Raw genomic sequence first — 26,106 nt, forward strand, 5'->3', positions numbered from 1 at the left:
CCGCTGATTGTTTCTGACGCAAGGGCCACATCACGGAGGTGAATGGATCTCCCAGACGGACTGGGCTCCCCAGCCTCGCTTCTGGAGGAACGAGCCGGGCCCGGGCACCAGGGGGCCGCCGTCCCCCGACAGGGCCTCTGCCTTCCTCCGGCTCCCACTCAGGGAGACGGGGCGCCAACCTCTCCGGGCACAGAGGCTGTGTCCTTCTCCTTCCAGCTCCACGCTTAGAAACCTGGCGTACACTGCCAGTCTGTCGGGCCTTGAGGGCGGCTGCCTTCTTCCCAGGATGGCAGATCCTCACCCAGCCTTGTCACGTGCCAGGGGCTCCTGGCACAGGCAGCTTTTGTCTGCCTGCTCTTCCTCCTTCCACATTTTGGTCCGCTTTCCTCCTGCTCATCTGTGTCGTTGGGACCCTCCCCAGCACACCTCGCTTCCTGCACCATCATTGGACGTTTCCATCCCTCCTGAGCCGGACCTGGCAGTCCTGTCTGGAGAACAGGCTGGCACACGGTACATCCTCAGGTCCGTGTGCCAGGGAGCAGCACGTGGCGTCCAGAGGCAGGCCTGGGCCCGGGACCGAGCTCTCTGTCCAGTGGGGGGGGGGCTGTCAGCCAGAGATGTCCGGCAAGGCCGGCTGGGCAGGCTCCCCATGCGGTGGCAGGGCCACATCTCAAGTTCAGATGGGCATCGAGCTGGCACACAGGCAGAGCACCAAGGCCCAGCCTGGGCAAGTCACTTCACTCTCTTGACCTCAGTTTCCCTGTCTGTCGGAGGAGCAGCAGAAGGAAGTGGCCAAGCCTGGCCGTGTCTTCCCAGAAGCCCCAGAGGGCCAGGGAACCAGCCCACTCGAGGGTGCTTCTGGCTCCTCAGCAGCTCCCGCTGCTTGTAGTGAAAGGGGACGGTGCCAGAAAGGGTAAGGTCTCCTGAGCTTTCCTGTGCACACGTGTGGGGGATGTGCACGCGGGGCGGTCTGCCTGTCTCTGGGCTCCAGGCCCATGTGCCCCAAGGGCTAATATGGTCCTGGACCAAAAGCTGGCTCTGAGCAAGCGGACCGGGCCGCTGGGGTGGCGGGCACGGGCGATTGGCCGAGGGGGGCAAGGCTGGGAGGCGGCCGGGCTTGGCCAGGAGGCCTCTCTGGGTCCATGTGCCAGGATGACCCCTCAATAGCAGATGCCTGTTTGGAGAGGCTGGTGGTCTTCGCCTCCGAGCTGATTGAGCACCCCCCATGTGGCAGGGTTGGCCCCTGGGCAATCAGAACCAGTTCAGGTGAGCCTGGTAAATTCCCCTGCGCCTGCCTCCTTCAGAGTTTGTGAGGACGGCGGGGGGCCAGGAGGAAGACCCCGCAATGGGGCTGTGGCAGTGGGATGGCCGCTGACCCTCGCTGGGGTGCTGGGGGGGCCGCCCGGGCTCCTCCGCAACCTGGCTGCTGACCACAGTCCTTGCGTTCCCTCCCTTCCCGTTGTTACCATGGAGTGAGCAAGAAGTAAGCTTTTATGTGACACCTACTTTGTGGCATCGGGCAGTAAGCACATAGAGAGCGCCAGTGGTTTCCTAGCTCTGTGCTAAGTGCTGGGGAGGCAAAGGAAAAAAAGAAGGGCCTCTGTGCTCAGAGAGCTCGTGGGGGTGGCGGGGCAGGGGCAGGACTGGGTCAGCGGGCCCCACTTGGGGCACGGGCCAGCTCCACCTGCAGCCCCTGTTAAAGGGGCCTCCCTGTCTGGGCAGCTCCCTGTTTACTGCAGCTTTGGGAGGTGTGCTGCCTTTCCGGGGCCGAAGGCACAGGCCAGGTCCCAGTTCTGGCCCCTGGGCTCTCCCACGCCCAGATTCCGGCCCTGGAAGTTGCCCGCAGAGCTTTGTCCCGGGCTGAGCCTGGAGGGCACCAGGTGCCGCCGAGGAGCTTGGATCCCCTCGGCCTGTGAAGGAGCCAGGGCTATCTGATGGGTCACTGGAAGGGGGACTGGGCCTGCGCCGTTGGTCCCAAAGGAGAGAAACGGGGGCTACAGGTCGAAAACCCAGTTTGGTGTCTGTAAAAGCTCCCCCTCCCCATTATCCCAAGGTGCAGTGGGCGCTTTAGCAAGTAGTGAGCTCCCGGTTACCAGAGGTCTGCAAGCTAGGACTGTCCAGCATTGCCCTCTGTGGATGCTCCAGAACGTTCAAGGCTGGGGTCGCGGTCAGCACCGTGCACCTCTGCCGCCAAGTCTGGGCCCCTGCCCGGGGGGCAGAAGGCCGGCCAGGGAGGGTGACCTCTCCCTTCAGGCCTGGCTCCAGCCCCTCTGCCCGAGCTGCCAACCCGAGGGAGCGGGCGTCCGATGGGCACGTTCTTTCTACTCAAGCTGGCAGGCGGGCGTTATGTGTTGACCCATTCTCGGGCTCGCGCCAAGGGCGGCCCTTTCTGGGTGGGATCGCGGCTTGTGCCCCGGCTGGGAGGGACGGGGCATCCAGGCTGCTCCAGGCTTGGCTCTGCCCCATCCTGGCACTGCCACGGGGTGCCCGCCCTTCTTGGTCCCTGCTTCCCACCCTCCTCCTCTCCCCCTCCAGGGTGGTTCCCCTTCCTCACGAAGCCTTTCCCCATCTTCCCCCACTCCAGTCACCAGCTGCTGCCCTCCTCCCCAGCGCAGAAGCCCGCGGCCAGGGGCCTGCTGCCCGGGCAGCCACTAAGCGGGCAGGGCCTGCCCCTCGGCCCGGGGCCTTGGGCCAGCGTGGGCAGCGGGGAGGGCCCGGCCACGTCCTGCTCTGGCTTCCTCATCTGCAGCAGGGTCAGCCTGGCACCGGCCGGGCCGGGCGGCTCCTCCAAGACACTGCTTGCGGGCCTTCTTTGCGCTGCTGTGCTTCCAGCCGGGCCGCTCTGGCTTGGCCCCATGGGACACCCGGCCTTGGGGTCCGGGTTAGACCCGAGCGGCTTCCAGCCACCCCGCCCTCCCCTCCCGCTCTTTTCCAGCCCCAGGGCTGGGGGGGGGGGCAGCCACCTGGGGTCGGTCCGATAGAACCGCACCGCCATGTCCTTCCTGGCGCTGTGCGTGCGGGCGTGGGGGGGGCTGACTCCCCCTCCTGCCCGGCGGGGGTCTGCACACGCCCTGCCGCCGCCTCTCCCCCCCCCCCCCCCGGCCCGTTTCAGACTCAGGAGGGGCCCCGCCCGCCCCGAGCCCGGAGAACGGGGGACACCGAGTCCCCTTTCCGCAGCGGAGGCGGTCCCTGGCGGAGGAGCCCGGCCTCCTGCGCCCGGAGATGGCGCGTGCCCAGCGTAATTGCCATTTTAAAATCAATTAGAGCTGCGGGGCACTTGGTATTCCCCGCCTGTCCCTGCGGGGGCGAGTTTGTAACCGCCGCCCTCCCCCCAGTGCATTTTACCTTAATTATCTCATATCCATAATGCGCTTCTTTTCTCCATTGGAGGAACCGAATGGTGATTGAAAGCTAATGATTTCCAAAAGACAAAGGCCCCAAGCAGGGGGGGAGGGGGCTTTAATCGGGCTTCAGATGCTCCGCATGATTTAATTGGCCTGAAAGGATTGATTTTCTGTTAGAGCCATTTAGAGATCTGATTTTTAAGCTAATGACACTAAAAGTAAAATTTGTAATTAAAAGGGAGACCGAGATGAAGATAAATATTGTTCTCTCCCACTTTTCTGGGCCTATTAATGATTAAAATTGAATCGGAAATGCCGGACCTGGACTAGTTTGCATAACTGCGGCCCATCCGGAAAAGCGCTTGTGCCCCGAGAGCGCGTGTGCCCCAAGAGCGCGTGTGCCCCGAGAGCGCGTGTGCCCGGAGAACGCGTGTGCCCCGAGAGCGCGTGTGCCCCAAGAGCGCGTGTGCCCCGGGAGCGCGTGTGCCCGGAGAACGCGTGTGCCCCGAGAAAGAGTGTGCCCCGAGAGCGCGTGTGCCCCGAGAGCGCGTGTGCCCGGAGAACGCGTGTGCCCCGAGAGCGCGTGTGCCCCGGGAGCGCCTGTGCCCGGAGATTGCGTGTGCCCGGAGAGCGCGTGTGCCCCGAGAGCGCGTGTGCCCCGAGAGCGCGTGTGCCCCGGGAGCGCGTGTGCCCGGAGAACGTGTGTGCCCGGAGAACGCGTGTGCCCCGAGAGCGCGTGTGCCCCGAGAGCGCGTGTGCCCCGAGAGCGCGTGTGCCCGGAGAACGCGTGTGCCCCGAGAGCGCGTGTGCCCCAAGAGCGCGTGTGCCCCGGGAGCGCCTGTGCCCGGAGAGCGCGTGTGCCCCAAGAGCGCGTGTGCCCCGAGAGCGCGTGTGCCCGGAGAACGCGTGTGCCCCGAGAGCGCGTGTGCCCCGGGAGCGCGTGTGCCCGGAGAACGTGTGTGCCCGGAGAACGCGTGTGCCCCGAGAGCGTGTGTGCCCCGGGAGCGCGTGTGCCTCGAGAGCGCGTGTGCCCCGAGAGCAGGTGTGCCCGGAGAGCGCGTGTGCCCCGGGAGCGCGTGTGCCCGGAGAACGCGTCCTCAGCCGCGCTGTAACGGGGTTCCCTCCATTAACGTGGTGATCGAGGTGCTGGCCGAGATCCCCGGTCCCTCTTTCAAGATGCCCGATTTGGGGAAATCCCGGGAGAAGCGGCCTGGTGGGGCCCGGGCCCAGCAAAGGGAGCCGGGCCCTGCAGCTTCCTGAAAGCCGCTCCCGCAAAGTCTGTTTTCACTCCCTTGTATCCATGATATTGCTCCTACGGGGCGGGGGCTGCCCTTTGGCACTGCGGCCCCCCCCCCAAGAATCCCCAGCGCCTACCACCGCTCCGCCCCCATGTCTCATCCGCCGTCGGAGGGGCCGCCGGCCGGCCCTCGGCGCTTCACGAGCACTTTGTGCACGCGTTGGTTCAGGCCGGCCTTCCTCGCTGAACCAGCCGGCCGGCTGCTCCCCCAGCGCCAGGCCTCGCACGGCGGCAGCTTTCCCCTTGGGCGTCGGGGCCCGGCCGGCCACAGGGGTCCGGTCGCTGCGCCCACTGCCGGCCTCCCTCCTCCACACGGGCCTTCCCTCTGCAGTCAGGCTGCCCTTAGGCCCTCCGAGCCCCGAAGGCTCCTCCGGCCTCCCCTCCCCCAGGTCCCTCGGACCCCTCGAGGCCAGCGCCGGGGCAGGCTCTCACCCCCGCGGCTCTGGGTGCGGGGTGGGGGGGTGGGGCGGCTCTGAGAGGGGGGGGCGGCTCTGAGAGGCCGGGGCAGGCTCTCACCCCCGCGGCTCTGGGTGCGGGGTGGGGGGGTGGGGCGGCTCTGAGAGGGGGGGGGCGGCTCTGAGTGGCCGGGGCAGGCTCTCACCCCGCCGCGGCTCTGGGTGCGGGGGGGGGGGGGGGGGGGGCGGCTCTGAGAGGCCGGGGCAGGCTCTCACCCCGCCGCGGCTCTGGGTGCGGGGGGGGGAGGGTCTGAGAGGGGGGGGGGCGGCTCTGAGAGGCCGGGGCAGGCTCTCACCCCCGCGGCTCTGGGTGCGGGGTGGGGGGGTGGGGCGGCTCTGAGAGGGGGGGGGCGGCTCTGAGAGGCCGGGGCAGGCTCTCACCCCGCCGCGGCTCTGGGTGCGGGGGGGGGGGGGGAGGGTCTGAGAGGGGGGGGGCGGCTCTGAGAGGCCGGGGCAGGCTCTCACCCCCGCGGCTCTGGGTGCGGGGTGGGGGGGGGGGGGCGGCTCTGAGAGGCCGGGGCAGGCTCTCACCCCGCCGCGGCTCTGGGTGCGGGGGGGGGGGGGTCTGAGAGGGGGGGGGCGGCTCTGGGTGCGGGGGGGGGGGGCCCTGAGAGGCCGGGGCAGGCTCTCACCCCCGCGGCTCAGGGTGTCCGCTGGCATGCAGTAGGGGGGGGGCGGCTCTGGGCGCCTTGGGCAGGTTCTGGGGCGGGGCTCTGGGCGGGGCCGTGTCCGGCGGCCTCTCCTTTCCTCAGCCTCCCCAGCTGTCATCTCCCCCGACCCCAGTTCTCCCTCCATTACGGTAATGCAGCATTTCAGCGAGAATTTCCGGGAGCCCGGCGGGAGGGAGCCCGGGCCCTCTTGGCGCCCCCCCCCCCCAGCCACGGCCACATCCACTTGGCCTCCTAGTTAGGGCGGCCCCGCATGAGCTCTGACAGGGTTCAGCCCCCCCCCTGCGCCTGCGCCAGCCGGGGTGGGGGGGCCTTTATAAAATTTCCTTTCATTCAGGAGCAGAATGTCATTAACTTTGGAGTGGATGAATACAATGGACGGCAATTTGATTAACTTGTGGGGCGGGGAGCTCGGCCGGAGCGGGAGCGCCCTCCCCTCCACTGCCGGTCTGGAAAAGGCTCTGATTGGGCTGGGGCAGACGGGGGTGGGGGGGTGAGCAGCCCGGTCATGGCGGCGGCCCTCCCGTCTGCGCCCTTCGGGGTCTGACCGCTGCCCGGTGGGAGGCCGCCACAAGGGTTTGGGGGCGCTGGCGGGGCCCCGCCCACCCCGACTGGGAGCCCCCAGTGCGCCTCTTGGGACAAGCCTAAAAGCCTGGCATCGGAAAATAGAGCCTCAGCTTTGCTTCTGAAGTCAAGGGGACGCCTCCGGGGTGAGAGAGGGGCCTCGGACCCGATCCCAGGCCCCAGGGGCTTGGTCCTGCCCTTGGGGGCTTCAGCTCCCCCCAAGTCGGTCTGCTAAGCTCTCCCCTCCCCCAGCCACCAACTCTCTGTTTTCTATATAATCCAGTGGAAGGCCTAAAAGCCCCCTGTTAGGGCCCCAGACTCCAGGCTGGCCTCCAGCCTCCTTCCGGTATCGCCAGGCACAGAGCAGGCACTTCTGAAGGTGCCCGTTGGACGTTTGGCAGGTGGGCGGCGCTGCTGGCAGGACTGAGCCCTTCTCCTTCCTGGCGAGGGCCGGAAAGCCCCAGGGAGCTGGCCCCTGGCCCTGGCTCCGGCCTCCGGCGCCACTTCAGCTTCCCAGTGGCCTTCTGCTCCTCTTGCCCAGGACCGGAGTCAGAGCCGGCTGGTGCAGCCCAGGCCGGGGCCTGGCCGCTGGGGCCCTTGCGGGTGCTGCCCTGGGGGGGCGGGCAGGAAGGAGTTAAAGAGTCCCGCTCCTTCCTATCTCCCGGAGGCTGGGGATGGGAGGCTAATGGTGTGTACTCTGGGAGATAAGCCTAATTCAGGAAGTGATAAATTACCCACACCCCCTTTGTTTGCAAACTCAGCCTGATGGAGGATTTTTTAATGGGGTAATCTGGGCTCCCTTTCCCACCTCCGTGAGTCATGGGCCCGGCCCAGGCGGCTGAAGGGGCTCAGGCCCCGGGGCCCCGCCCGGACCGCTAAGGGGGCTCAGGCCCCGGGCCCCGCCCGGACCGCTAAGGGGGCTCAGGCCCCGGGCCCCGCCCGGACCGCTAAGGGGGCTCAGGCCCTGGCCCCCAGGGTGTCCACAGGCCATCCCTGCCTGTGGGAGGAGAGTGACTGTGGGAGCCATTCCTGCCAGCGGTGCCAGGAGCCAAGGAAAGCAGAGGGGGCCCTGCCGGGAGGGCCTCCAGGACAGTGGCCTTCCTCCTGGAGCACACCCAGAGGTGTCACAAGCCCCCTTGGGGGGGGTCTGGAAGCCTGGGTCAGACGGGGACCTGGGAGAGGCCGGGGCTGGGCCGGGCAGTTCAGTGGTGAGCTCAGCCCATGCTGTGTGCCCCAGGCTCCTGAGGCCTTGTACGCTGCGTGCAAGGGCTCGGCCAGGGGAGCTCCGGGGGGCGGGGCCTCCTCACCCCACAATTTCCGGGCTTCTGGAAGAATTCTGAGAAGCAAGGGCCTCCAGGACTTCTCTTTCTGCCGAAATATGGCCGCTAATAGACTGCTTTTTGCTCATGGAAAATTAATAAGCAGGCCGGGACAGTGAGGTTTCTAAATATGCAAAGATGGTTTTAATTGTTTTCAGGCCGGCAGGCAGGTGATCAATAATCCCAGCCCTGACAAACACACTGTTGACACGCGGGGAAAGGCCGGCTGGAGATAGGGGCTTCCTGTCGGCGCGCGGCTAATTCATATTCAGACGTTGTCATGTGCCATGATAAATGGATGCCTTGAACTGTATTGATAGAGTTGGTTAAACATTGAAAAAGTTGGGTTGAACTTTGACTTAAAATATTCATTAGTGCTAATTATGGATTTTATGACTACATGAATTACCGTTTCTGTGCCCTCATTGACCATTTTATTTTCAATTTATTTATTGCAATCTCCATAATATTATATTAGCCTTATTGGGCTCAGTGAGGTCATGCAGGCCGCCTGCCCTGCCCCCTGTGTTCCTTGTTGGGGGGGTACACTTGAGGCCAGTGACAGGCTCTCGGGGCAGCCTGCAAGGCCCATACACTGTCCCTGTGTCCCTGCCCCTCTGTCCTTGTCTGTCTGTCTCTCTCTTTGTCCCTCTGTCTCTGTCTCTCCCTCTTCCTCTTCCACTCTCTGTGTCTCTCTCTTTCTCCCTCTCCTTCCTCTGTCTGTCTGTCTCTGTCTCTGTCTCTTTGTCTCTCTCCTTTCTGTCTCTCTCTCTTTCTCCTCCTTCTTCCTCTATCTCTCCCTCTTCCTCTCCCACTCTCTGTCTCTGTCTCTGATGATGGATCCCAGGCTGTAGACGTCCCTCAGTCTTCCTTATTTCTCTTCATTTCAACCCTTTGATTTCTCTCTTTTGTGGGGCTAGCTCATGCTTTATAGATGCTCGTCTTCCAAAGCAGATCAGAATTTTGTCAGTTTGGTCCTTATTTTCAAGGTCCTCCATTTCTGTTTCCCGATCTTGATGGGAGTTTCTCTCTTTTTACTTGCATATTCATTTATTTATCCCTCCCTCCATTTTGTGAACAGAGATTTTTGGAGCCGGAAGTTTGCCTCTGGGGTCTGTAGATCTGGGCCTTGTAGCCATTTCCCCCAACCTCATGACTTTGGTTTCCACGATCTGTTCCTCAGCCACCAGGGATTCAGAGTATGGTTGCCAATCCGTGTATTTTTCTGGCCTTTCTTTGTTAATATTTTGTGGGACAATGCAGTTCGGAGAGGGCTGAGCCAACCTGAGAGCTGGGGAGCTAGGACTGGCTGGCAGACCCTGGCCACACCAGCCCTGGTAGCTCTAACCCACAAGTTGCATGGCAGGTGTGCTCTGCTTGGGAGGAGAGGAAGTTTTCTCGCAAGAGAGCCCACAACTGTGGCATCCTAGGTCTAGTTCAAACTGAACTCACCAGAAGAGCTCGTGAGCCCCGGGCGACCCTGGCACAGGGCCGCCCGGCATGGCGTGCCCACATCAAAGAAGGAGCTGGCTCTGTGAGCAAAGCAGAACTTCAGGCCCAAATTCCGAGCCAGCTCCGTCCCAGGTGTTTGGGAGCCATGTCCAACCTGCGGCAGAGCCTTCGGAGGCCTTTGCCCCTGATCCAGTGATGATGTCATTTTGGTCCACAGCTGACCTACCAGCCAAACACAAAGCAAAGCCAAAGGTCTGGAAAGGGTCCCTACCTCAAAGGGGCATGGATAGTCATAAAGTGGGGAAGAAAATGTACAAAGATCTCCTGGGAACCAAGTTACAGTGAAGCAGAACCGGGGAAAGTGGTCACAATGGACCAAATGGAAGGAGGGGAGACCTGTGCTGGAGGCCGCTGAGGGACCCATAGGGAAGGCATCTGAAGGGAGGAGAGGGGAAAAATCCTGACCCCTATAGTCACCCCGAAGGCCCTGAAAGAGCTGCTCACTACTGAGCTTCTCTCCCATTTACATCTCCAGCCAGGTGGAGAGTGACCTCGATGAGGATGTCAGCGGCCTTACCCCACAATGACCATGTCTTTTGCCATCTCACGAGGGTTTGAAAGGTGTAGGGAATACACCGCTTGTTGATAAAGACACAGCTGCCTGCCGCAGTCGACTTTCGAACGAACATCACTCACCCACGAATCGTTGGGATTCCATGAAAAATGGGACCGCAGAAATCAGTCTGTTCAGTGACCCTCTGATCATAAGGGCCATGCAAGGCTAACAGGGAGACGTGGAGGAGCTCTGGGGCCGTCGGGCTGGGCAGGGCCGCTCCGGAGGGATGCCGCTGCAGCGAGCCCAGAAAGGCCGGGTTTCCCAGTGCATCTGAACAGACACTCTTGTATTTCTGTATGTTTGTCTGGATCGAACCACGAGCAGAGCCCCGACTTGAATAGGAGGAGGAGGAGAATGATATAGTGACTTCGGCAAAGTCAGTTTAATACCCTCCAACTTTGCGTGGAAGCCGAGACCCATCTTTGCAACATTAACATTTTACGGAGAGAATTGTATGGCAACGAGACTGGGAGCATTTCGGAGAAGTGCACGGAGGCGGTGAGCAATCAGCCATGGCATACGGGCAGCAAAACCATGGAGAAAATCAGGAATAAGGGCTCTCACCTAGTAGTCATGTGACAAGAGCCAGGGGAGATGGAGGGACCATGCCCATCTTGCAGCTTGCCCGGCTGCACCCCCAGGACAGGCAAGGGGGAGTGGTCTGTGAATGCGCTATTGGAATCATTCCCAAATTGCCTGTGTAATAAGTAACGGCATGCGTGTTATTTCTGCCTTTTTACATTTGCTTAGGATTCCCTTTGCCTTTGCCTGGGATTATCTCTAAAGGTACTCCTCCATCCTAAGAAATATGTGCAGTTAATGTTGCCTGGCAGAATCTGTTTCCAAGTCTTTGGGGTTTACATTTTTCTTGTCTACCTTTCTGTTGGATTTATCCAGCTCTGAGAGAATACTATTAGTCTCCTATTATTGTGAACAGTTTTTTCAGTCAACATAAGGTTTGCCATTCAGTGTCCACACACACACGCCACTGTTGTGGTGATTACCTTTGAGTCCCCGCGGAGGAACAGAAAGGCTGCGGGCATTTTCAGTGCAGTTTGATTGAGGCGCCGCTCACACCCAGCGTCTCCTTGTATAACCAGGAGCACCTATGGGGTCCGCAGATAAGGAGGGCGGCTAACGCTGGGAAAAACCATTGTGTTTGAAGTGACGCAGCTCTGCCTCCCTCCCAGTGGCTCCCAGCTGCCCCATCATGCTGAGGTCCTGGCAGCGCGCATTTGGCTTGAGAAATGGCAGGGGGACCGCTCAGGGGGAGGGCTCTTGTGGATTGCAGACCGGAGGGTCCCTAGTGCTTGGAAGTCCGCCGGGGCTCCCCGAGCACCAGCCGCAGAGCCCGCCGTGCAGGCCGTGCAGGGGCTGGCCAGGCAGGGGCAGTGGACGCCCAGCCCCAGAGGCTACATGGACCCGGGTCCTCAGTGTGGGGGGTGTCTTAGGAAGGGAAGAGCTACCCCTGATGTGGCTCCCAAGGCTTTCCTCTCACCTTGCTGAGCCTGGGCTCCTCAGGGGCTGGGGGGAGTCCTCCCAAGGACCCTTCTCCTGTCCCCCGGTCCTGCCTACTGCTCACAGCGGACATTTGAGGAGCTCAGGGGAGCCAGTGAGGGCTGAACTGTCTGCCCAGCCAGCCAGCGTCTGCCCACCAGGAGTCTTAGAGGTCAGAGAAACAGCTGTCCCCTCAGTTTTGTCTCTAAAATTGCCCCCCCTTCTCTCCCATGGGAGAGAGCTTCAAGCTCCTTCATCCCGATCCCAGGTGGCACTTTGGCTTTTGTCCTTCCCACGTTTGTGGGCCTCCACATTATGGTGCCCTTGGGCAAGAAGGGCATTTCAGAATGGTGGCCCCCGGTTCAAGAGCAGCAGGGAAATGTCTCCCTAAAGTCTTACAGCAGCATCGCAAAGACCATGTGAATTCAGGGTTTCCTAAGTCAGTTTGGGGCCCATGGTGGTCTTGAGGGATGACTTGATACCCCCTCCCCTTTTCCTTTGGGTCTGACCCCTGATCTAGGGGAAGCAGGAAAGGGTCTGGCTCCCAGCCAGGAAAGGTGGTCCAGCCTCTAAAATGAGGGGTCTGGGCGTGGTTAACTGTGGATGGGTCTGGCGGCTCAGGAGTGAGCGCAGTTGTAGGCTGGAAGGCTGGGGGGCCGCTTCCCCTGGGAGAATGTGTGGCCATGACCCCAGAAGGATGTATCTCCTTGGGAAGGACCAGTGGAGGAAGAGCAATGGCCGCCATCTCTATTGGTTTCCTTAAGCTTGTGCCCCCCAGCCCCTCCTTCCTGTGTTCTCCATAACATGGGGGACGGCTTTGAGGGACAGGCCCCGGTCCTCCAGCCCCTGCCTCCTGTAGCGTCCCACTACCGTACGAGGGAGGGCTTTGTGCCAGGGCCATAGAAGTGGTCCCCAAAAAGAGGGTCCCCAAGTCCCCTTTGAGGGTGGTCCCACCTCCAGTTCCCTAACTGATTCCTGTTGGTTTTCTTCCCTAGGCACTAGGAAGCTTCTATTTCCTTCATGAGTCTTTGAAAAATATCTATCAGTTCGACTTTAAGGGTAAGTCTGGCATCCACCCCTCTGGGTCGGGGGTCTGTGCAACTCTTGGGGCTGCAAAGAGGCCCGGGTCCCTTCGGGGCCATTGGGGTACAGTGGGTGCCCAGTGGGGGAGCAGGATCCCTCATGGGCGGCCCTCCAGCCCACCAGGCTTCTCAGCCACCGAGCCTTGGGAACTTGGGTTGGGGGTAGGGAGGGTGGCCAGCAATTAATGAGTGCCTACTGTGTGCAGGTCACTGTGCTGTGTCCCCAGGATACAGGGAGAGAGCAGGGAGCATCCTGATGTGGGGGTTGGGGGAAAGGGTAAGGGGCAGAAGAACCACCCTGGAGAATGTCACAACATTCATGGCCACTGGGATAAAATAGCTCAAGTTTATATAAGCAGAAGACATCAGTCACACTCGCACAAATCCACACATGCTCAGATACACACACAGTCACGCTCGGGTACACAATCACAATCACACATAGACACACTCATGTACACAGTCACACAACCACAGTCACACACAGACACAATCACACAGCCTCAGTCACACTGACACACAGACACAATCACCCATAGACACGCTTGTGTACACATTCACAGTCACACTGACACACAGACACAATCGCACACTGTCACGCTCATGTACACAATCACAGTCACACAGACACAATCACACAGCCACAGTCACACACAGACACAATCACACAGCCTCAGTCACACTGACACACAGACACAATCACCCATAGACACGCTTGTGTACACATTCACAGTCACACTGACACACAGACACAATTGCACACTGTCACGCTCATGTACACAATCACAGTCACACTGACACAGACACAATCACACATAGACACACTCATGTACACAGTCACACAACCACAGTCACACACAGACACAATCACACAGCCTCAGTCACACTGACACACAGACACAATTGCACACTGTCACACTCATGTACACAATCACAGTCACACTGACACAGACACAATCACACATAGACACACTCATGTACACAGTCACACAACCACAGTCACACACAGACACAATCACACAGCCTCAGTCACACTGACACACAGACACAATTGCACACTGTCACGCTCATGTACACAATCACAGTCACACTGACACAGACACAATCACACATAGACACACTCATGTACACAGTCACACAACCACAGTCACACACAGACACAATCACACAGCCTCAGTCACACTGACACACAGACACAATCGCACACTGTCACGCTCATGTACACAATCACAGTCACACAATCACACTGATACGCAGACACAGTCACACACAGACACACTCGTATACACAGTCACACAGACACAATCACACTGACACGCAGACACAGTCACACACAGACACACTTGTATACACAGTCGCACAGCCACAATCACACTGACACGCAGACACAATCACACACAGACACACTCGTATACACACAGTCACACAGACACAATCATACTGACACGCAGACACAGTCACACACAGACACACTCGTATACACAGTCACACAGACACAATCACACTGACACGCAGACACAGTCACACACAGACACACTCGTATACACAGTCACACAGACACAATCACACTGACACGCAGACACAGTCACACACAGACACACTCGTATACACAGTCACACAGACACAATCACACTGACACGCAGACACAATCACACACAGACACACTCGTATACACACAGTCACACAGACACAATCACACTGACACGCAGACACAGTCACACACAGACACACTCGTATACACAGTCACACAGACACAATCACACTGACACGCAGACACAGTCACACACAGACACACTCGTATACACACAGTCGCACAGCCACAATCACACTGACACGCAGACACAATCACACACAGACACACTCGTATACACACAGTCGCACAGACACAATCACACTGACACGCAGACACAATCACACACAGACACACTCGTATACACAGTCGCACAGCCACAATCACACTGACACGCAGACACAATCACACACAGACACACTCGTATACACACAGTCACACAGACACAATCACACTGACACGCAGACACAGTCACACACAGACACTCGTATACACAGTCACACAGACACAATCACACTGACACGCAGACACAGTCACACACAGACACACTCGTATACACACAGTCACACAGCCACAATCACACTGACACGCAGACACAATCACACACAGACACACTCGTATACACACAGTCGCACAGACACAATCACACTGACACGCAGACACAATCACACACAGACACACTCGTATACACAGTCGCACAGCCACAATCACACTGACACGCAGACACAATCACACACAGACACACTCGTATACACATAGTCACACAGACACAATCACACTGACACGCAGACACAGTCACACACAGACACACTCGTATACACAGTCACACAGACACAATCACACTGACACGCAGACACAGTCACACACAGACACACTCGTATACACACAGTCGCACAGCCACAATCACACTGACACGCAGACACAGTCACACACAGACACACTCGTATACACACAGTCGCACAGCCACAATCACACTGACACGCAGACACAGTCACACACAGACACACTCGTATACACACAGTCGCACAGCCACAATCACACTGACACGCAGACACAGTCACACACAGACACACTCGTATACACACAGTCGCACAGACACAATCACACTGACACGCAGACACAATCACACACAGACACACTCGTATACACAGTCGCACAGCCACAATCACACTGACACGCAGACACAATCACACACAGACACACTCGTATACACACAGTCACACAGACACAATCACACTGACACGCAGACACAGTCACACACAGACACACTCGTATACACAGTCACACAGACACAATCACACTGACACGCAGACACAGTCACACACAGACACACTCGTATACACACAGTCACACAGACACAATCACACTGACACGCAGACACAGTCACACACAGACACACTCGTATACACAGTCACACAGACACAATCACACTGACACGCAGACACAATCACACACAGACACACTCGTATACACACAGTCACACAGACACAATCACACTGACACGCAGACACAGTCACACACAGACACACTCGTATACACAGTCACACAGACACAATCACACTGACACGCAGACACAATCACACACAGACACACTCGTATACACACAGTCACACAGACACAATCACACTGACACGCAGACACAGTCACACACAGACACACTCGTATACACAGTCACACAGACACAATCACACTGACACGCAGACACAGTCACACACAGACACACTCGTATACACACAGTCGCACAGCCACAGTCATACTGACACACAGACACAATCACACACAGTCACACCATCTCAGAACCCTTTGGGAAGCCGCCCGTGTGGCAGCCCCCTGTGGCCCCGAGCATTCCTGCAGGAAGAACAAATCAGGGACCCCCAGGGGCCTGAAGTGAACTGGTGCAAAGTGCATTAAGGGGACCCCTGTGACCCCGGGGAATGCAAAGGACGATTAATGAAGCAGAAATCTGTCATCCTAACGACTGCCCATGACCCGGTGCACCTCCTTCTTCCTGGGTTGCTGCTCCCGTATGGCGCGTGGTGCACCCTCAAAGACCGCGCTGGACTTGGGGGGCCCCTCCCTCCCTGGGGACCCGGTGGTCCTCGAACGAGTGGGTGATTTACGCAGGCCCTTGGCAGGCAGCGGACCTGGGCAGCAGGCGATGCTCTCGGGAGGGCGGCTCGGCGCGGCCAGCCGAGCGTTCAGAAGACTGGGATGTGGAGCAAGTCGCTGAAGCCCTGCTCAGTCTCCCCATCTGTAGAATGGGGCCTTGGCCTGGAGGCTCAATGAGAGAGGAGATAAAGGGAGAGTGCTGGGGGCCGGCTGGGCCCTGCGCTGTCCTTTCCTGATGCTCATCTCCCCTCCTGGACAGGTCACAGAGAGACGCCCTCCCCTCCCCCGTCCCCCCTCACTCGCGGTTTTCTTTTCTTAGCAAAGAAATACAAGAAAGTGACGGGCAAAGAAATCTACTCGGACACGCTGGAGAGCACGCCCATGCTGGAGAAGGAGAAGTTTCCTCAGGACTACTTCCCAGAGGTGGGTGAGGGCCCTGCCCCGGCCGAGGGAGGGAAGGGGGGCAGCTCTCTGGGCTCAGACCCCCACCTCGCTCCGCCCGTTCAACTTCTGTTGTTCATTTAGTCAAGTTGGTCAGCACTGATTAAGCACCTGCTGTGTACTCTGTGCCATGTGGGCACAGCCCCAGCCCGCTGTAGCCCATGGGGGGGGGTCCTCCCAAAAGGAGGCGGGGGTGAAGGGGAAGGCTGCTGCCTGAGGAGGACGGCTTGGAGCTGGAAGCGGGAGGGGAAGACAGACCACAAAGAGTGGGGGGGACAGGAGGAGCCGGCAAGCCGGGGTTGCCCCCCAGAAAAGGGGGGGTAGAGACAAGCAGGTGACGGCCCCCCACGTAGGAAGCCCGGCAGGAGCTGCATCTGAGGAGAATCTTGGCGGGGCGGGCCGGAGGCCCGGAGACCCCAGCAGCTCCCGCACAGTCCAGGGATGGCTGGGTGCCGCTGAGGAGGGAGGGGGCGGGGGGGGGGGGGGGGGGGCAGGGACTCCCAGGTCTACACGGGCTCGCCGCTCCCAGCTGAGTTTAGTGCCTGTGGAGCCGCGACCCCCGGACCCAGGGCCAGAGCCCGCTTCGAGCCGTGAGGCTGGCGCAGGAGCCCCCAGTTTGCCAGAAGGCCCGCCCCTTCCTGAGCCCCTTCTCGCCCCCCCACATCCTGGAGCACGTGGCCAGAGCCCGGTGTGGAGTGGGGTCGCCCCTCCGGCGGAGGCGCAGATGGGCGGGGCGGCTGGGACAAAGGGGACAAAGAGGAGACAACTGGGGCCCTTGAAGGGTGGAATGGCCGGGGGGGGGGGGGGGGGGGGGGGGGGGGGGGGGGCGGGTGGTGTCCGGGAGGGGCCAGGCGCTTCCCAGTGTGCTGGGGGGGGGCGGGGTGGTGTCTGGGAGGGGCGGGGCGCTTCCCAGTGTGCTGTGACGGGGTCCGGAGGGGGGTGTCCGCGCCTCCCCGCCGGGGACAGATGACCAGCCCCGACAGTGTCCTTCAGCGTTTGGCAGATTGATGAGGATGATTTCATTAAGCCTGCGGCCGCCGGCCCCCTCCCTTTTTTGCCCCCGCCTCCCCCCCCTCCCAGCCTGGGGCACCCCCTCTCGGAGGGCGCCTGCGCAGATCCCTCAGATTGGCCGCTCCTCGAGGCCCGCCCGGTCTTCGGCTCCTCGGCAGCGCCTGGCCCCGCGGGGGCGGGGCTCCGGCCCCTCCTCTCCTCAGCTCTGGCCTCCAGGCCCTCGGGGCTCCCCGGGGTGGGCGGCTCGGGCGCCTTTTTTGGGGCTTTTATGAGCACGCTTAAGGGCGCTCTAAAAGTAATTACGGGATGGCCGCGGGGACTCCCCGGAGTCCGGCCTGATTTACGCACCCAACGACGCCTTGGGGAGCCGCACTCCACATGATGGGGGGGCGGCCATTTTCCCGGGCGGGAGTGAGAAATGGGTTGTTATCATAGATCACGCTCCCGCCCGGCTCTTGTGAAAGATGGATTCATCCCACTAATGCTCTAATGCAGACCTGGGAGAGGAGCGCAGCCTCCCCGCCGTGATTTATGGGCTCTTTTAGGAGATGAAGCTGCGCGCTCCCATCCATCTACGGGCCGCAGGAATCCTATTAGGCGGCCGAGGGCCGCGGGGAGGATGGCGCCCCCGGGCGGAGCCCCCTGGGCACATTCAGAGCAGCTGACCCCCGGGGGGCGGGATCTGCCGGGATCTTGCTTTTCGGCCGCAGGGTTACTAAAGGGGACGCCCCTAGGACCCAGTGACGGGCTGGGAGGGGCTGACCGCTTTGTGGCAGGAGGGGGGCTCCTCATTATGGAGCCCAGGCCCTCCTCTGCCCGGGTAACTGACTCCGCCCGCCTCCTTTCCCCCCTTTCCCCCCATGAGGACTGGAAGGACGCGCAGGGGGGTCACTTGGGGTCACTGCCGCACTCAGCAGGCCTGGGGGGGCCCTGCGACCCTGAGGATGTTGTCAGGCGGCCTGGGCGGCCATCAGGCCCGGAGCTTCGCGGGCCGAGGTCCCTTTCCCCACCTTGGGTCCATTTGGACTCCCACCAGCCAAGCCAAAAACGCACCAAAGGCCGGACGGCTGGTCTTAGGGACGCTCAGTGGCTCTCCAGGTCGCGGACACGGGGGGCGCCCGGGGGCCCCATCACTAGAGGTCCGGGGCAGGGCCCAGCGTCTTCATTAAGGTGAATGACGAGGCGCGGGGCCGCTCTGCTCGGAGCAGGGGAGAGGGAGCCCGGCCGGCCGGCCCTGCCCCAGCCAGACCTCAGGCCACGGGCGGCAGCCTCCCCTGCCCCAAAGGGCTCCATCCCGAAGCCTTCACCTGGACGGGCCGAGGGAGCGGCCCAGGAGTCAGAAACGAACAAACGCATTTTCTAAAGCCAGAAAGGGAAGAACAAAAGATGGCTTTGGCGATCGGCCCGCCACTCCCCAACACGACTGACAGACGTGGGCAGCTGGCGCTCCTGGGGGTGAGGGCATGGGCCAGGGGCCCTGGACATGGGCGCGCCGCCCTTGGCGGATGGGGTCTGAGACCAGGGAAAAGGCTCTAGTGCCCCCTGCCCAACAGACCAAGATGGCGGCTCTCATTGTCTAGAGCCCAGAGCCCTAGCGTCAGGTCTAGAGGGAAGCCTGTCAGTTATAGGTCTCTGGTGCCAGAGAGACGGGCCTTAGCTCCAAACCCTTCTCATCGAGGCTGCTTGTTCTGTCTCTGTCTGTCATACTTTCTCTCTGTCCCGCTGTCTGTGTGTGTGTGTGTGTGTGTGTGTGTGTCCATCTATCAGTCTGTCTCCATCTCCATTTCTCTATGTCTGTTTCTGTCATTCTGTCTCTCAGTGTCTGTCTACCTCTGTCTTTGTCTCTGTGTCTGTCTCCATCTCTGTCTCTGTCTCTGTGTCTCTGTCCTTCTCCCCCTCTCCCCCCAACCCATTTCACTCCTAGGAACTTCTTTTTAGCCCCTGAGAAGGCAGGTGCGACCTCCCCGTGTCTGTCCTTGCTCAGGAAGTGTCTCCACCACGGCGCGGTCCCCTGCAGAGCAGTTTTGGTGTTGGCTCTGGCTTTGGGGCTCGGGCTCAGCGGGGGGTCTGGCTCTTCTGCCCTCCTGTGAACCGACTGTGTTTGCTTTTCAGTGCAAGTGGTCCAGGAAAGGCTTTCTTCGGACCAGGTGGTGCATCTCGGACTGGTAGGTCATCGCGGGTTCCAGGGGTGCGGGGTTCTGGGAGTGCAAACTGTGGGGCTCCCACGCGTGTTCAGCCCACCAGAAATGCGCTCTCATCTCTTGGCAGAGGAAGGGTTTTGGTCACTCCTTGAGACAGGGACAGGACCCCTTTCTTCCTGCTCTGAAAGGGACAGAATCTTCCATCGGGACAGAGGGGACGCCCTAGGGGATGGGACAGGCAGAACGGCTCAGTCACCCCAGCCCGGGAAGGGCATTGGGTCCCCAAGTCCACGTCGCCTCATGTCCAGGGCGCCCCACTCTCCCAGTGGGCGTGACCGAGCTTCCGTCCCAGGTCCACCAGCAGGTGGCTGTGTCCCACCATTCCTCTCCTTGCCTTGGCAGTCGCCCCTTGTTCTGCCTATGGCCTGCCTGGCTCCCCAGTGCTCGGGAGTCAAGAGTAGAGGAGGGGGTGGGAGGAGCCTCCCACTGCCCAGCTCCATCCCCTCTCTCACTCTGGGTCCCACAGGGGAACTCTGACTCCCCTCTGGCTCCTTCCAGTCCACATCCTTGGCAGTTGTCAGCTCTTTTGTTCTTGATTTTTGCAGCTATAAAATGGGGCCAAGACGAATGCCAGGGCCCTCCCCGCTCAGGGAAGGTCTCTGCCTCTGGCCCTGACTCCCCAGAGTCTGCCTGGTGCTATTCCCAGAGGTCCCCTCCCCACGAGAACCACTGGGGGGGGGGATGTCCCGGGCACGTGGGTGTAGCATGGGGTAAAGCCCGTGCTTGCACAGTCTGGCAGGCTCTGCTAGTGTGCCCTCCTGGGGCCGGCTCAGGCTGAGACCGTCCGGGGCCACGGCCCCCAGGGGCCCCCTCGCTCACCCCTTCTCTGCCTTGTCCTGCAGTGCCTTCGACCTGGTGAACATCCACCTCTTCCACGACGCTTCCAATTTAATTGCCTGGGAGACGAGCCCGTCGGTTTATTCCGGGATTCGGCACAAGGCCCTGGGTTACGTGCTTGACCGGTAGGTGGCGACAGCTGTAGGCCCTCCTTGTCCCCCACCCCCTCCTGGGGCCTCCTTAAACGTGGTGTCTCACACTGGCAGATGAGGGGGAGGTGGACTCCCCGCTCCCAGGGCCCCTCAGGCCACAGGTTCCTGGCTTCCACGGGGCTGGGGAAGGGGCAGCCTGGGAGGGAGGGGGAGCTCTGTGCCAGTCCTGGCCAGGGCTCTTGGCCAGCTGACCGCCCTTCTCTCTGGGCTTCTTTCTGCTTTGTGCCCCTCCGTGCCACCTCCTCCCCAGAGTGGGCCCTCCCCGTGCCCATGAGGTTCCACTGCCCCAGAAGTTGTCCCTCCTGGGTACAGTGCGTGCCCTGCACCCTCATTCCTGACCCCCAGGGAGCAGCCGAGAGCCTCTGAGGGCCCGTGGCCCCTCCCCCTTGCATCCTCCTCCCAAGGAGCCAATCCCGGTCCCCCTCCCCCCATAGTGACCGCCAGGGGCTGGGCGGGTGCCCCAGCAGCATGACTCTGGGAGCCAGCTCCCCCTCCCCCGGCAGGGCCCCCCCTGTCCCGGCCAGAGAGCCCTCCCCCACCTGCCCTTCTCCCGCTGGACCTGGGGCCCAGGTCACTGATGGGCAGTGCCCAACCCCAGGCCAGCAATTCAGCGGAAGCCTCCGGGTGCCCAGCCTGGGGCTCAGAGTGGCTGGAAAGGGGAGAAGGGGCGGGACCTCACCATGTCCTGGCGCCTGCGGAGGGGGAGAGTGCTGGTCCGGACTGAGGGACACAGGGAGGGGCAGGGGCAGCCTGGAATGGGGGCAGCTGTTGTAACGGGGGGGGGGGGGGGGGGGAGGGGGGGCATTAATGTGATAGGGGGAGGGGCTTCCCTGGTATGGGGACAGCTGTTGTAGTAAGGGGGAGGGGCAGAGGCATCCCTGGTATGAGGGGCAGCTGCTGTAATAAGGGGGGAGGGGCAGGGGCATCCCTGGTGGAGGAAGCCCCCTCCCCCGCTGTTGCAGCAACTGGGGGAGGGGCAGTTCCCCCTAGGCAGCCAGTCTGGATGGGAAGTGTTCTCTGTCCTCCCCCTCCCCTCCTCTGACCCCCGCAGACCCTGGACGTTGAGTCAGCCCCCCTCCCCCTCCCCGTACTCCCCTCGTTTCCCTGGGTCCTTCTGTGTTCACGGCCGCCGTGGGCGGGCCGCAGCGGGGCCTGGCACACAGGAGGCGGTGCTGGGAGGTGGAGTGCCCGCTGGCCTCCGAGGGCTCCTTTGGAGGGTCCTGAATCGGGGGCCTCTTTTTCTCGCCTCCTGGGGGCCGTTTTGGCTCCATCTTCCCGGCCCAGACTGTCTTCTGGCAAAAGAAAGACTCCATGGGGGGGCGCCCCTCGCTCTTTCCGGCCGGGCCCGGAGGGGTCTCTGCGCAGAACGCCGGGGTGGGGAGCGGGTCCCGCCCCCCGCGCTTCTTCCCTGGGCCGAGGGGGGAGGCGAGCGAGCTCGGAGCGGCCGGGCCAGACCCCCCACGACGCCGCGGGGAGCGCTCGCTGTGGGGCCGTATCATTCAGATGTGACCCCTGGCGAGAGGGGCGCGGGCTCCGGCGCGAGCTGGGCTTTGCATTCCCCTGAATTGGCCCTTTGAGAGCTCAGCCGGCCGGAGCCGGCGACCCCCGGAGCGCAGCGCGGGCCTCGCACAAAGGGGGCGTCGCAGGCGGTGAATAATGGGCAGCCCCTTTCAGCAGCCACCGCGGGGGCTTTTCTGCTCGGCTGATGGGGGAGGACAATGCCGAGGAGGCCCTTTGACGCCGCGCCGCCACCAACAGTGTCCCCATTCAGAGGCTTTGGGAACCCGCGGGCCATTGTGCCGTCACTCCTGCAGGACGGGAGAGGGAGGCCGGCCGGAGGGGACGGCCCAGGCCCTGCTGCCGCCGAGCGCCCTCTGGCTCCTCACCGGCCAGGCGGCTGTGGCCCCAGAGCCCGGAAGGGCTCCCCGGGAGTCCGGCCCCCCAGCACGGTCCCCCCATGGCCCCTCATCACAGCTCCCCTTACCGGGGCTCCCCCTACTTTACTCCCCATCACGGCCCCCCCACCACAATCCTCCTCTCCTCTCGGCACAGGACAAGAGAAGGAAGGGAGCCAGTCTCTTGTGTGGTCAGCCTGGGCCCCTGAGCTTAGGCCGCAGGTGGATGGGCAAGGGAGGGGCTCAGCCAGGCCCTCTGAGCAAGGGGGGGGGGCGCTCAGAGACAGACGGGGAAGGTGGGCCCCCCCCACACACACACACGCGTGCGTATGGGTGCCACGCCCTCTCGAGGTTAAGGAGCAGGATGGGGCCCCTGAGGCTGGAGGGGGCCCCCGGGAGCTTCCTGAGCCCTCTGTGCTGTTCAGATCCATGAAATGGGCCTTCCCCCACCCCATGACGGGGTCCCGCCGTTCCCCTCTGGAAACAGGGCGGGGGCGCGTCCGGCAGAACCCCCGGCGTGAAGCGCCCTTTGTGCCCGTCATCGTTTTCTCACAAATATAGTCCTTTGTCAGCTCGCCGGAGTTAATTTGATCAACATTGGAGCATTTAACTTTTGTGCCCGCTCAAAGGGGCTGTTTCATGCCCATTTGGGGCATTCAAAAGGGATGATTACCAGAAAAATAATGTGCCCGCGCACAATTGGGAGCAATTAGTTTCCCAGGGAGCGGCGAGTGATGCACGGCCTCCACACAGCTCCCCTTTGTCGCCGCGGGGACGGTCATCAGTCAGCTGTCAGCGCGGCTCAAAGGGCCCTCCGGCCCCGGCCTTCTCTCGGGGCTTTTCCCAGAACGGGCGGATGAATGGGCTAAAGAAAAGCACCGCGGTCTCCAGGCAAAGGGGAGCTCAGCCCGAAGGATGCAGGTCATCCCTGGAGCCCCCGGAGTCACCGCAGCGTCCCGAGCGCCTCCCGCGGAATGTGGGTGTGAGTGTGAGAGGCAGAGACAGAGTCAGAGACAGAGAGACAGTGAGAGAGAAACAGAGACAGAGAGAGAGAAACAGACAGAGACAGAGAGAGAGAAACAGACAGAGACAGGGAGAGAAAGAGAGAAACAGAGACAGAGAGACAGGGACAGGGAAAGAGAAAGAGACAAAGAGACAGGGAAAGAGAGAGAGACAGAGAGAGAGAAACAGAGACAGGGAGAGAAAGAGAGAAACAGAGACAGAGAGACAGGGAGAGAGAGAGAAAGAGACAAAGAGACAGGGAAAGAGAGAGAGACAGAGACAGGGAGAGAAAGAGAAACAGAGACAGGGAGAGAAAGAGAGACAGAGACAGGGAGAGAAAGAGAAACAGAGACAGGGAGAGAAAGAGAGACAGAGACAGAGAGACAAAGAGACAGGGAAAGAGAAAGAGACAAAAAGACAGGGAAAGAGAGAGAGACAGAGAGAGAGAAACAGAGACAGGGAGAGAAAGAGAGAAACAGAGACAGAGAGACAGGGAGAGAGAGAGAAAGAGACAAAGAGACAGGGAAAGAGAGAGAGACAGGGAGAGAAAGAGAAACAGAGACAGGGAGAGAAAGAGAGACAGAGACAGAGAGACAAAGAGACAGGGAAAGAGAAAGAGACAAAGAGACAGGGAAAGAGAGAGAGAAAAAGACAGAGACAGAGACAGGGAGAGAAAGAGAGACAGAGACAGGGAGAGAAAGAGAAACAGAGACAGAGACAGAGAGAGACAGGGAGAGAGAGAAACAGAGACAGGGAGAGAAAGAGAGAAACAGAGACAGAGACAGAGAGACAGGGAGAGAGAGAGAGACAGAGAGAGAGAAACAGAGACAGGGAGAGAAAGAGAGAAACAGAGACAGAGACAGAGAGACAGGGAGAGAGAGAGAGACAGAGAGAGAGAAACAGAGACAGGGAGAGAAAGAGAGAAACAGAGACAGAGACAGAGAGACAGGGAGAGAGAGAGAGACAGAGAGAGAGAAACAGAGACAGGGAGAGAAAGAGAGAAACAGAGACAGAGAGACAGGGAGAGAGAGAGAAAGAGACAAAGAGACAGGGAAAGAGAGAGAGACAGAGACAGGGAGAGAAAGAGACAGACAGACAGAGAGAAACAGACAGAGACAGGGAGAGAAAGAGACAGACAGACAGAGAGAAACAGACAGAGACAGGGAGAGAAAGAGAGAAACAGAGACAGGGAGAGAAAGAGAGAAACAGAGACAGAGAGACAGGGAGAGAGAGAGACAGAGAGAGAGAAACAGAGACAGGGAGAGAAAGAGACAGAGAGATAGAGAGAGAGAAACAGACAGAGACAGGGAGAGAAAGAGAGAGACAGGGAGAGAGAGAGAGACAGAGACAGAGACAGAGAAAGACAGAGAGAGAGAGAGAGAAAGAGAGAGAGACAGAGACAAAGAGACAGGGAAAGAGAGAGACAGGGAGAGAAAGAGAAACAGAGACAGGGAGAGAAAGAGAGAAACAGAGACAGGGAGAGAAAGAGAGAAACAGAGACAGAGACAGAGAGACAGGGAGAGAGAGAGAGACAGAGAGAGAGAAACAGAGACAGGGAGAGAAAGAGAGAAACAGAGACAGAGAGACAGGGAGAGAGAGAGAAACAGAGACAGGGAGAGAAAGAGAGACAGAGACAGAGAGACAAAGAGACAGGGAAAGAGAAAGAGACAAAGAGACAGGGAAAGAGAGAGAGAAAGAGACAGAGACAGAGACAGGGAGAGAAAGAGAGACAGAGACAGGGAGAGAAAGAGAGACAGAGACAGGGAGAGAAAGAGAAACAGAGACAGAGACAGAGAGAGACAGGGAGAGAAAGAGAGACAGAGACAGGGAGAGAAAGAGAAACAGAGACAGAGAGAGACAGGGAGAGAAAGAGACAGAGACAAAACGATGGAGAGAGAAAGAAGAAAGAAAAACAAGACATACAGAAAAAGAGACACTAAGAGAGAGAACAAGAGACACAGAGACAGAGATGGAGAGAAAGAGGAGAGACAGACAGAGGTAGGAGAGCGAGACACAAAGACAGAGATAGGAGAGAGACACAGAGATGGAGACAGAGGGATAGAGACAGCGTGGGGGGGGGGTGTCCGGAGCCTGGGCCAGCGTGCTGCCGTCAGAAGTTGGCGAACAACATGGTGCCCAGTGGACACTTTCTCTGTGTCCGTCATGGCGGCTCCTCTCCCACGCCGTACGTGTCAGGGTCCCGGAGCGCGCCGCCTCTCTGGCTCCCTCCTCCAGGGGAGGCTCTTTTGCCCAAAGCCCCAGGAAAGTCTCCCCCCCCCCAACTGACTTGCTGGGTCTTTTATGCGGTTATGATCAGTGAGGGAGATGAGAGATGACATCATCCTCCCCCTCCCCCCCGTGCCCCCTTTCCCTCTGAGCGTCTCCCGCTGTCATTGGGCTGGTTGGGAAGGAATCGAGAACAAGGGAGTTTAAGGAAAGAGAAGGCAGAGAGTGTGGGAGAGCCCCCCGCCCCCCATGTCAGGGAAGTGCGCTGGTTGGAGGGCAGGTCCTGGGGCCGGAGGGCTGCTCGAGACCTCGGCCTTGGAGATCAGACTGGAGGCCAGCCTAGCTGGAGTTCTTTCCCATGGAGCCCT

At 60.4% G+C, this 26,106-nt stretch overlaps 1 protein-coding gene across 1 annotated transcript in view; it reads left to right on the plus strand.

Annotated features, from left to right (window-relative positions):
- Positions 1–26,106, plus strand: part of INPP5A (inositol polyphosphate-5-phosphatase A) — a 166,579-nt gene that overhangs the window by 96,820 nt on the left and 43,653 nt on the right. Inside the window, exons 5-8 of the mRNA XM_074297215.1 lie at positions 12,208–12,271; positions 16,293–16,396; positions 19,538–19,590; positions 20,469–20,588. Coding sequence (XP_074153316.1) covers positions 12,208–12,271; positions 16,293–16,396; positions 19,538–19,590; positions 20,469–20,588 — 341 coding nt within the window. The remainder of the gene's footprint in view (positions 1–12,207; positions 12,272–16,292; positions 16,397–19,537; positions 19,591–20,468; positions 20,589–26,106) is intronic.

Source organism: Sminthopsis crassicaudata, chromosome 2 (genome assembly GCF_048593235.1).
Source record: "Sminthopsis crassicaudata isolate SCR6 chromosome 2, ASM4859323v1, whole genome shotgun sequence".
NCBI lineage: Eukaryota > Metazoa > Chordata > Mammalia > Dasyuromorphia > Dasyuridae > Sminthopsis > Sminthopsis crassicaudata.